This window comes from Pleurodeles waltl, chromosome 6 (assembly GCF_031143425.1).
Source record: "Pleurodeles waltl isolate 20211129_DDA chromosome 6, aPleWal1.hap1.20221129, whole genome shotgun sequence".
Classification (NCBI taxonomy): Eukaryota; Metazoa; Chordata; class Amphibia; order Caudata; family Salamandridae; genus Pleurodeles; species Pleurodeles waltl.
Genome location: NC_090445.1, coordinates 569,935,007 through 569,947,806, shown reverse-complemented (window position 1 = coordinate 569,947,806; position 12,800 = coordinate 569,935,007). Strand labels below are relative to the sequence as shown.

At 45.2% G+C, this 12,800-nt stretch overlaps 1 protein-coding gene across 1 annotated transcript in view; it reads right to left on the bottom strand.

Annotated features, from left to right (window-relative positions):
- Positions 1–12,800, bottom strand: part of FGD2 (FYVE, RhoGEF and PH domain containing 2) — a 346,991-nt gene that overhangs the window by 161,933 nt on the left and 172,258 nt on the right. Inside the window, exon 8 of the mRNA XM_069238749.1 lies at positions 3,802–3,951. Coding sequence (XP_069094850.1) covers positions 3,802–3,951 — 150 coding nt within the window. The remainder of the gene's footprint in view (positions 1–3,801; positions 3,952–12,800) is intronic.

The window sequence follows — 12,800 nt, the reverse complement described above, 5'->3', positions numbered from 1 at the left end:
GTTGGTTCTCCACAAGTCGAGCGGGGGGAGTCGGGTGCAGAGTGCAAAGTCTCACGCGTCCGGCGGGAAACGTGTGTTCCTTAAAAGTTGCTTGTTTGTTGCAAAGATGTTTCTTTTTTGGAGCAGAGCCAATGTCCTCGGAGTTCTTGGTCCTTTAAGATGCAGGGTAGTCCTCTGAGGCTTCAGAGGTCGCTGGACCCTGTGGAACGCGTTGCTGTTGTAGTTTTTCTCGAAGTGGGGAGACAGGCCGGTAAAGCTGGGGCCAAAGCAGTTGGTGTCTCCGTCTTCTCTGCAGGGTTTTCAGCTCAGCAGTCCTTCTTCGTCTTAGGTTGCAGAAATCTAGTTACCTAGGTTCTGGGAGCCCCTAAATACTCGATTTAGGGGTGTGTTTAGGTCTGGGGGGTTAGTAGCCAATGGCTACTAGCCCTGAGGGTGGCTACACCCTCTTTGTGCCTCCTCCCTGAGGGGAGGGGGGCACATCCCTAATCCCATTGGGGGAATCCTCCATCTGCAAGATGGAGGATTTTAAAAATCAGAGTCACCTCAGCTCAGGACACCTTAGGGGCTGTCCTGACTGGCCAGTGACTCCTCCTTGTTTTTATCATTATCTCCTCCGGCCTTGCCGCCAAACGTGGGGCCGTTGCCGGAGGGGGCAGGCAACTCAACTAGCTGGAGTGCCCTGGGGTGCTGTAACAAAGGGGGTGAGCCTTTGAGGCTCACTGCCAGGTGTTACAGTTCCTGCAGGGGGGAGGTGAGAAGCACCTCCACCCAGTACAGGCTTTGTTACTAGCCACAGAGTGACAAAGGCACTCTCCCCATGTGGCCAGCAACATGTCTGGTGTGTGGCAGGCTGCTAAAACTAGTCAGCCCACACTGGTAGTCGGGTATGGTTTCAGGGGGCATTTCTAAGATGCCCTCTGGGGTGTATTTCACAATAAAATGTACACTGTCATCAGTGTGCATTTATTGTGCAGAGAATATGATACCAAACTTCCCAGTTTTCAGTGTAGCCATTATGGTGCTGTGGAGTTCGTGCATGACAGACTCCCAGACCATATACTCTTACGGCTACCCTGCACTTACAATGTCTAAGGTTTTGCTTAGACACTGTAGGGGCATAGTGCTCTTGCACCTATGCCCTCACCTATGGTATAGTGCACCCTGCCTTAGAGCTGTAAGGCCTGCTAGAGGGGTGACTTATCTATACCTATAGGCAGTGTGAGGCTGGCATGGCACCCTGAGGGGAGTGCCATGTCGACTTAGTCATTTTATCCCCACTAGCACACACAAGCTGGCAAGCAGTGTGTCTGTGCTGAGTGAGGGGTCTCCAGGGTGGCATAAGACATGCTGCAGCCCTCAGAGACCTTCCCTGGCATCAGGGCCCTTGGTACCAGGGGTACCAGGTACAAGGGACTCACCTGGATGCCAGGGTGTGCCAATTGTAGAAACAAAGGTACAGGTTAGGGAAAGAACACTGGTGCTGTGGCCTGGTTAGCAGGCCTCAGCACACTTTCAAATCATAACTTGGCATCAGCAAAGGCAAACAGTCAGGGGGTAACCATGCCAAGGAGGCATTTCCTTACAGTATCCATCATATTCTTATAATGGTCAAACTCCCACACAGAAAGTATGGAAATAACCACTCAACAATTTAGTAGCCCACTCATCATGCCTCTAATCAAAGTATGTAGTTTCAGCAACCACAGGCTTAACCAATATATGGCTATTCTGTGCTTGGCCAGCACGATCCACGGGCCTGCAAACTTGCTCTTCATCTTGCCCTTCTTTCAGTTTGGGAATAGCCTTGGAAATCATTATTTTTCTCACTTTAGGAAGCCCACCTATGATTGTTTGCAGCCTCTTGACCACTTCTGCTCCGTAGTCCTACACTTGTAGGCAGTACGGTATCACATGATTGAAGTCGACTCAATTTGAGAAGGGTAAGGAAGATCCTGTGAAAGTAGCTAAACTGCATTCTTACATCATGCCCTGGATTAACTCCATGTTTTCTAGTGATCCTGCAAATGTAACAAATGTATTCTATGGGTAGTGGCTTCCCAGGATCTCACACCTTTCCTGTGTGATCTACTTAGAGAGGACAGTACTTTACAAGTACATTTCAACTGCAAAAGGTGGACATCTCATTATTTCTTTCACCACCTTGCCACAGATTTTGGCACTTGCTTTGCTACATTTGAAAAGGAGACTGGAATGCCACTGCCCATAATGAGTATTTCTAACAGCTGCACATTAAAGACGACTCTATTTGAGATCCTATGTAATAAAACTCCACAGCAGGGATTTCAAGCCCTCCTCTTTACCCTGGAAATTTGAAGATACCGGACCTGACCCTGTGCTCTTCCTATCACATATCAGAGGTACCAATATGTCTAATTCTTTATATATAGAGGTGTACATTACAGACCCTTGCAGAATATAGAGAAGGCTATGGCACGTACACCATTTTTGCAAGGGAGACTCTACCCATCGTGGATACCTAACGTCCTTTCCAAAATTAATTCAGGCTTGTCAGTCCTTCCAACTCATATAAGGGTGTTGTGTGAGTAGATTGATACTATGTGGGTCACTGTTCCAAATTTTTATATGCCACTCTTTGACATCACCATCAACACACATAATAGAGGCAAGGGGGGACAGCTCAGAATAATTCCCATTGCCAGAGTACAGCTCTCCTAGGCCTCTTGTCCTGTATGAAACCTGGCCTAACCCGGTTTAGGTAAGTGTGTCTTATGCCCATATGCTCCAGCACTTCCTTATGATTGCCTAAGCAACAGTATCAAATAACTTTTCAATGCTCAGCACTGCCAGTTCGTAGTAGACTCTCTGTCCTTTTAGTCTGTGCATGACATGGGCAAGTAGCTGCACATTATGTAATGTACTTCTTTCTAGTACAAACTCACATTAGTCGCTGCACACTGGTTGTCCTGTCACCTTTATCCTATTTGCTAAGATTTTACTTAAACTCTTTGTGCAGACATTGATCATTGACAGCAGTCTAGGTGCTCCTTCATCTCGTTTTGGGATTAAAATAACCAATGATTCCCTGATAGTTGTTGGATACTGTCTTTTCTCACATGCTTCTGAGAACACCTCTAACACTTTGTACAACATTTCCCACTGAATGACTGTTATAGGTCTATGGAAAAACAATTATTACCTGTATACTGGGGATTAGCTCTGCTTTGAGATCAGGGTATCCCATATGATCCTTTGCTTCACTGAGATCTGTACTAAAGGAAGTTCCTCAAAGTATTCATGTGTTTCTGTTCTGCCCATTTGTGTTGTCACGCTGTGTACTTCACAGACCATCTTAAAATATCTGGTATCGTATGAAGCCTTCAAAGCAAGGATACACTCTTCTGTGCAGGATGGGCATTATGTTCATGAGGTAGAGTGGTGAGAGAGAGTGTGTGGTGGAAAATCTGACTTTTGTGTGACAGTGACTGAGACTACAAGGTGGGTGTTAATTTGTATGATGGGCATAGGGATATTTGATTTTGGGGGACAGTGTAATGTGGCAACAGGGGCTTACACTTGTTGACTGTGTCTGGTTTTAGACTATGAAAGTGAGACACTTTTTTGTTCTGTCTTTTAGAAGCAGTCCTTTGCTCCTACGGCAAAATTCTTACCCACTTTTTTCCCACAAATGTCTCTCCATCAACCATTCAGTCACCTCCAATTGCTTGTCTTTATCTCATCTTCCATTTCTTCCACCCTCACATCCAAGGCCTCCTTCTCTACCTATTCTAGTGTCTTCTTCCCTTCGTAGTCCCCTCTTACCAGGAAAAGGTATCTTTCAGTCGTGGAGCTGGAACGGCGGAGGGAGATCTTCTGTACAGCACCCTCTTTTATCAGCTCATTCGAAGGGTCAACAAACTCTTCTTCTATACCAAGCCGTTTGTACACCTCCCAAAGCCTGCGCAGGCGGTCCTGGGGAGAATGCGACACAAAGAAGGAAGCAACACAGAACACAGTAAGAACTAATGGTAGTCAAATGAATCAAGCAAGTGTACAGGGAGAGGAAAGGAGGCAGAGATGTGGAGAGAGGAAGGAGGCCAAGAGGAGGCCAAAAGAAGTGAATGAGGATGTGAGGCAATAGAGAGAGAAACCCAAAAAGTCTGACCATAAGGTAGCATAACAAACAAAGGTGGTAGCTAAGGCCTATTAAATAAGTATTGCATATTAAAATGATCTGCCCTTTTTTTCAAGCCTCAGAGAAAACAGGGGCAACAGTGTTTGGAAAACTCTCAGCTCTGCTCCTTCGCAGAAGGTAATAAGCCTGGAATGTGAGTATTGCAATGTGAGAATACAAAATAACTTTCAAGGGATCAACAAATCATCAACAATGTAGAGTTATTTGCAACAACATTCCTTAAAGTGCACCACTAAAGGGAAATCAAAGTTGCTCTGAAGGATGGAGTGGGTGGCACTGGAAAGAACTATACTGCCATGCCCAGAATCTCAGAATCTGTGGCTATGGGATGGATTAAATGTGCTGCCCAGGCTTCACCAGCACTCAGCTGTTGTCATTGTCGCCTTAGTCAGTCTTCCACTGTAATTCACCATTTTGGTCTTTGAAGGGCTCCCCCTTGATGATACTAATGTCCCCCTTTTGTGGAGAAAAATATGGTATGTAGGCTAGCCCTTCAGAGCGGCAGGTACTTTAGGATATGGAGCAGACTAAGAACTTAATGTGGTCCTGCTGGAGGGTCCTGGGCGGCACTATGGCTGGGAAGGCACTTGTCTGGTCCACATTGGTCGTCAGGGTATTACTATTCATGAGCACTGGCTGGAAAAGCTCAGTACTTACGCTATTCAGGGGGCTGGTGCTACATACTAGCTCAACTCCAAAAAGAAAAAACTCCTTGTTCAAATTTCAAATGTCCTGATGGGCTAGTGAAGTGAACAATTTTGTAGGCCTGGATGTAGAAAGTGGGAATGGTAGGTAGGGGGCCATTCTCTCCCTTCCTTGAAGATGCCCTCATGCCTCAGAAAGGGTGCAAGCTGGGTGTTAGAGCCTGAAGGGTGCAGGATAGTTACTCTTTTTTGCAGGCTGCAGCCCGACTTGCAGCACCCCCTGCATGTCCACTTGGCAGTGCCTATGTTTCCAGCCCCTCTCCCAGGCCAACTGAGGCAATCAGGTTTGAGGGGAACAGACATGAATGCCAGTCCAAGAGAGACATCTAAAAAATAAATAATTATAAGGGACAGCTGTTTGGCAGGATAAAGAAGCTCAAGTACACATGAAGCCCTTTAGTAGAGACCTTCAAATCACAGCCTCATACTTATTGAGCTGGTTGCAGTATTACCGGTCGTTCCACACTTGTGAAGTTATGTAAAGTGCTTATGTCATAAAATATAGTAACATCAAGAGCTTCTCCAAGCCATGCTCACACAAAGGAAGACAAACTACCTGGTAGCAATCAAGCAAGACCTTGAGAATAAACTGTAATAAACTGGGTTATTTGTTGATGGGTTGGAAGATTTGTACCTTCGGACATGGTCACTTTTATGGAAGTCACAAATCTCAAGTGGGACAAAGCTGGAGGCTGCAGGGGAAAAAGGCTCTATGAGGCCGCATACCTTCACCGAGAGGTCCTGCAGAGAAGAACGTAATGGGAGCTACCACAAAATCAGGCTGACTGGTGTAGGAAAGTACCCTCTTTCTTGGCATGGTTAGCCCTATTTTCTGCCTGATGTCAGTGTGTCTACTGGGATCCTGCTAATCAGGACCCCAGTAGTTATGCTCTCTCCTTCTGAAATTGGTTGTAGAATACTGTTAACACAGTATTTCACAGAGAATTGGCATACTGGTGCCCCCTTATAAGTCCCTAGTATATGGTACTTAGGTACCCAGGGCATTGGGGTTCCAGGGGATCCCTATGGGCTGCAGCCTATATTTTGCCACCCATAGGGAGCCCATGCAAAGGCTTCTGCAGGACTGTCATTGCAGCGTGTGTGAAATGGTGCATGCGCCATTTCACAGCCATTTACACTGCACCAGGTCACTTATAAGTCAAGTATATGTCAGCCCTTCCAACCCTGATGGCTGGGTGCAAAGTACCTGTGTGAGAGGGCACCCCTGCACTAGCAGAGGTGCCCGCGCGTCGTCCAGGACCATTTTCCCAGACTTTGTGAGCGTGGGAACACAATTTTACATGACTGGACATGGGTCAATACCTATGGCAAGCTTCACAAAGGTAACTCCAAATATGGCCATGTAAGGTGTCTAACAACTGGGAATTGTACCCCAATACTGATTGTATTATTGGTTGTACAATCCCATGCACTCTGGGTGCTCCACCGTGGACCCCCCAGTACTCCCATACCAGCTTTCTGAGGTTCCAGGCAGCCTCAGCTGCTGCCACCTCACAGGGAGGTTTCTGCCCTCCTGTTGCTTGAAAAGCTCAATCCCAGAAAGGCAGAACAAATGCTTTCCTTTGGGAGAGGGGTGTTACACCCTCTCCCTGTGGTTATATTTGTTGCAGACTTGGGAGGGGTAGCCTCCCCAAGCCACTGGAAATGCTTTGAAGGGTATATTTGGTGCCCTCCTTGCATAATCCAGTCTACACCGGTTCAGGGACCCCCAGTCCCTGCTCTGGCACAAAACTCGACAAAGGAAAGGGGAGTGACCACTCCCCAGTCCATCACCACCCCAGGGGTGGTGCTCAGAGCTCCTCCAGAGGGTCCCTGGGTTTTTCCATCTTGGGTTCAAGGTTGGCAGGGACCTTTGGGAGCATCTGAGTGACCAGTGCCAGCAGGTGAAGTCAGAGCCCTGATAGGTGCTTACCTGTTTAGCTGATCATTCCCCCTTTCAGGGCTATTTAGGGTCTCTCCTTTGGGTGGTTCTTCAGATTTGGATTGCAAGACTCCAGGAGGAATCTTCTGCGTCCGCCACTTCAACTTCTCACAGAAGAAACTGCATCTGGACCTTCCAGGAACTCTACAAACTGCAACAAAGAAGCAATTCACCTCCTGCAACGTTGTATCTTCAGCTTCTGCCAGCAACTGAAACTGTTTCCTGATCGTGCATCCTCTGGGGACAGCTCATCTTCAGCCTGCACCACAAGAGCGAGGGAATTTGCCTGGGGGTGAAGGAGTCAGTCCCCTGCTTTAGCATGCTCCTACTGCAATGGCGACTGGCTGCGTGGATTCCCTCTCCTGCTGAGCTGTGTGGATCCTGCATCCTGGGTGGTGGACTGAAGTGGTCCCGACGGTCCTGACATCCCACTGTCCAACTTTGGTGGAGGTAAGATCTTGCCTCCCCATGCTAGACAGTACCCCGTGCAACATGCGTTTTGCATTTGCCAAGGCTTGTTGACATCCTTCCACAAAGTTCTTCGTGCATCTTGCAGCTCCGGCCTCCAGCACTCTATCCTGTGACGCCCAGCTTCCTGAGTGGTTCCCTAGCGGCGTGGGAGCCTTTGTCGTCGTGCTGCGTGGGCCTCTTTTGCACCTTCCTTGTCCCCATGCTGTGGGACTCCTGTGAGCGCTGCCTGGTCTTCCGTGGGCTCTCCGAGTCGCTAAGAGCCCCCCTCGACTCCCCCTCCTTGGTAGCGTCCACCTGGACCTTCCTGGTCCCAGGCAGTGCCATTTTCCGCTAACCGTGAGCTTTGCGTGTGCCAATGCTTGTTGGCGGACTCCAGTGATGCAAACCAGACTGCAATCATCCATCTGGCATGTGACATCATTTGCACCAACCTGGAACCCGACTCCGTCTTTTTGGGTGCAGTACTGACTGTTCTCCTTCACCGGTTTTTCTTCTTTTGCACCTTCATCTGGGTTTACTCCTACTTTACTGGGCCCTGGGGTGGGATCTAGTACTTACCTTTGTGGTTTTCTAGTACTCCCAGCTCCCCTCTACACACTACACTTACCTAAGTGGAAAACCGACATTTGCATTCCACTTTCTTAGTATATGGTTTGTGTTCCCCCTAGACCCATTTATAACTATTGTGATTTTCAATAATCGCACTGTTTTCTAACTGTTTTATGCCTATTTCTGCATACTAGTGTATATAATTTGTGTATTACTTACCTTGTAAGGGAGTATAGTCTCTATGGTATTTTTGGTATTTGTGTCACCAAAATAAAGTACCTTTATTTTTGTAACACTGAGTATTTTCTTTCATGTGTGTGAGTACTGTGTGATTACAGTGGTATTGCATAAGCCTTGAATCTGTCCTGGATAAGCCTTGGCTGCTCATCCACAGCTACTTCTAGAGAGCCTGGCTTCTAGACACTGTCTTCATTTCACTAATAAGGGATAACAGGACCTGGTATAAGGTGTACGTACCATAGGTACCAACTACAAACCAGGCCAGCCTCCTACAACTGGCGATGCACATTGGGCGGATCAGCAGGCAGGTGGTTCCCAGTCTTCTGTTGGTTCTTATGGCACTTTTTGGTGGAAAGCTTTCTATGCCTCAAGTTTTAGGGTCAGACAGGGGCAGGGCCCCTAACACCACTTCCAAGGTTCCAGAACTTGGGGTCACCACTTGTGGGAGTAGGATTCACTCTAGCTGAGGCCAGGTGCACTCTTCAAGGCCTAAGGAGCTTATTATGTCTCCCTGTAGCTCACACAGGAGGGCAGCCAACTAGCCCTTTTAGTAATTTCAGGTAGTCATGGACGATGGTCCAGTTCTCCTTCAAGCAGCAAAACAGGCCTTCAAGGATCAGAACAGGCCCCTGGTAGCTGCAGGGCAGACCTCTGGGAGTCCAGGCCTTCCTTCTGAAGTCTTCCTTACATCCAGGAGTTTACTGCAGAATAACTGAGGAGGTCCAATATTTATACCTGGTGGCAGCCTTTGTGTGGGGCGGGGAACACCATGTCCTACCTCCACATCAGGTTCTCAAAGTTCTTCCCTTCCCCTGTCAGGCTCCAGAACGTCTAGGATGTTAAAAGACAAGTAGCAGGTTCCTTTGTGTGTGCAGAAGCACTGCTCCATCCCCACCCATCCTGGCAGGATGGCCCATCCTGCTCACATCTAGTCCCCTTTATATTATTGTCTGGAAGGAATACACAAACTCCAACAGCAGAGACATTCACAGTCATGATCCGGAACACTGGCAGAAAGCACATATAGTTAGAACAGGAAAATGCTAACTTTCTAAAAGTGACATTTTCAGAATTATGACTTAAAATCTGACTTCATCATTAAAGAGGATTTAAAATTACAATTCATTTGATTCCAAACAGCATATCCCTATGTGCTCCCAATCCACAGTTAGCACTTATTAAATATAATTAAATATAATATGGTAACCCAGTATTAGTAAATAGGAGAGATAGGTCAGTAGTGAAAAGCAACTTTAATAGTTTTTCCCTACCAGCACATTTAAAACTTAAACCCAGATGTCCTGTAATTTAAATACAAGGTGTCCTGTCCTGTGTGCCTCTAGGACCTACCTTATACGTGAGTTGCATATATTAAAAACAGTGGTTTAGGCCTGGCAAAAGATTTATTTTGTCAGGTCGAAATGGCACTAAAGGCTGAAGTGGAAGCACCTGCGTACAGGTAGTACCATTTAGTACAAGTAAATGAAATGTGCCAATTAGTTGTAGGCCAATTTTACAATGTTTTTAATGAGGACACACAAGCACTTTAGCGCTGGTTAGCTATGGTAAACAGCACAGAGTCCTAAAAGCCAACCAAAATGTGTTCAGGGAGGGAGTAAAGGCAGTGCTTAATTTGAGATGGTGCTTTCCAGTGCTCAGCACCAGCACTTAATTGTCAACATTGGTGCTTGTGAAAGTCTGTCACATGGTGGCACTATTTGTCTGCCTTAAAGGTGAGCACATCAACAGTTGTTTATTAATTCAATGTATATTAGTAATACATGCCTCCCAAGCCATTCTTAGAGCATTGGAGGCCTGGAGTAGTCTGAATTGTCACACTTTTAGGAGTGTGATGATTAGTAGTTGTGTTGGCACTATCATTGGCAGTGCTGGCAGGGGCAAAGTGTGGTGCAAGCTGCAGTGGCCTCCTGGCAAGGGCCCTGGCACTTATATTTTTACAAATTAAGCACTGAGTGTAGGCAAAAAGTTTGGGGCAACACTGCAGAAAGGGTTAGGTCCAAAATAAACATTCCATTGATAATATGATGGTAAAGAGAAATGTTAATTAATATTACATACCATTACACACACACACATACACAAAATATTAATTCAGCACAGCCTTACCACTTGTCTTTAGTGACGTCTCCCTCCGTCCTTTCCTTGAAGTAAGAACAGCTCACCCTCTTCACTTTGATAGCTACAAAGTACCTGGACAAACACTTCCTGTCAAACTTGCTGCATATAACCAACTTACTGCACTTCAGTATTTTCTTCAACCCCAATTGCTTTCGTATCATTCTCTCCCACAACATTCCTTCATCAGTCTCCATCTTCCCTCGCATTCTCATCCAGCCAGATTTAACTTACTTCAATCCAACCTATCCCTTACACCTTCAAAAGGAATATGCAGTGATGACATTCGCTTTAATTCTGTATGACCAAATAGTTTCCAAAAGCATCACTTTCCAATCCAAACTATTCCCTATTCTAGCTGAATACTTTCCTTCACCAACCCATCTGCTCTATCTACCAGCCACTGTGTTGAGGAATCCCATAGTGCTTCAGTGCCTCCTTCATAACACTGGAAGTAAATTGAACCCACTGACTGTCATTATCTGTTTCTGTGCCCCCTCACTTCAGAGTAATATTTCTAAACAAAGAATCACCACCAATGTACAAGCTCCATTACAATGCAATGCAATCAATAATCTGCTACAACAATCTCATATTGATATTTCTTTCCAAGTTCGTCTAATTGACACATCACGCATAAAGCTACTTTTTTGACTTACTGTCCATGGAACGTACACAATTGCATCAGAGGTAATGTTATGTGTATCTTGCCACTGGTACCATAGGCACAACTGAGTTTTGCAACTTCTTCCACCTCTTTATCCAAAACTGGCCACCGATAAAGCTCTCTCACTCTACCTTTCATCAGACACCTTTCTAAAAGGGATCCATCTGCTAGTATGATGAACCTTCATCTCAGTTTACCGGTGATTCCAACCTACACGCTCACATCAGTCCTAACAAAATTATATCCAACTTTTCCTTGACTACTATGTACTCCTGTCATAATACACTTTAATGTGAGAACCCTCACAAAACATATTCCATAAATAAAGCCTCCCCTTCCTCTCTGGCGAAACCCTGGTTTAAGAGCCCAGCAACAATTTCATCTACAACTTCACTTTCATCCTTCACCTCATTACTACTTGTCCACCAAGACAAGCAATCTCTCATGACAAAGTTCTTTTAAGCAACAGACTCATCATCCAAGTTGTACTTTAGCAGATTCATCAACCACCTGCTCCTCCTCATTGAGGCACAGCCAAATCCATCCATTGAGAAAAGGATTATTAATGAATGATTCTCCATTTCCTGTTTGTAGGGAACAGCTAACTCCTTTTTTGATCTCACCTAGAAGGTTATGATCGTGTTGTATGTAACTGGGGAAGCACCTAAGTGCAAAAGGCAATGGTGATCAGCTGAAGATCACAGCAGATCTCATTCCACCCCTGACAAAGCCAACAAAACTTTGTTCTGCAAATTTGGGAGGTAGCAGAGGCTGGTTACATTAGGCCACAGACAGTTTTAGCACCTTGAACCTTAATATAATCACGTCTTACAAAAATATAATAAGTATAGCGATTTGGCTTAGGGCCAGCCTCCTTCAACCACTGATCTTCACGTGTTTTTCATGGTTTACCTTTGCTTGGATGGACTCTCCATCAAGACAATGGTAGTTTGTGGACTGCAGACGCACCATGAAGTGCACCTTGTAATTGCAAGCCACTGCGCTTTCTTTGATGGATTTACTATGCTGATATAACATTTTAAATGTGGATTTATGTCTGTATTGTTTAGTACGTGTGTACTGTTTGGATGCCTTACTCTGTTATATACACACTTTACAATTTACTGATCGCCCTTGTGCATTCAATTGTTTTAATCTTTCATTATAAAATGTTGATGAATTTCCTGCTTTTTTGTTTGCAAAGATATGGGGACGAATAGGCTTTTTAAGGATGCAACGAAAATACAGGGGAATGGTCTAAACTATCCATTATCAAGCACTTCCCCTAAGACAAAGCCAGACCGATTGGATTTGCCAAACCTTGGTTTTCTACCACAACAAAGATGAGTCAACAGTGATATAATAGCAACATTTTAGACATAACAAATTTCATGGCCAAGGTGGGCTTGCTCTTTCTGTATTTAGTCATTAATGTTATCTATAGCATCATCTGGCAATACCCAAGATAGATAGCTTCAGGAAAGAGGGAGTTACTAATATTTTAGACGGGAGAAGGTTAAAAAAAAAGATTAAAATGTCTCAGTATTTTGGTTGACAATACGTAAATATGCCTCCCAGACATGGAGAGGTAGCATGTGTAGTATATTTCATGTATGTTTAGCCTGTAGCTAGTACACAGCAAGGGATTCGTATGTTGAGGTAACACCCGAGAGGCGCTATGGTTTATCACTACGGCATGTAAGGAATGTTCATATGAATTACAAATGTCATCATTGGAAGTATCAAAGAGTATTCATAAAAGCGTGCTGATAATTATTGCATTAACTCATATGATTGTCATAGATTTCATATTGTTATCACATATGTAGTATTTTGTTTCATGTAATTAACAGACTCAAACGAGGCTAGGAGGGGACAATGAACTGAGAAGCATGTTCATTTCTGAAGAACACTGGG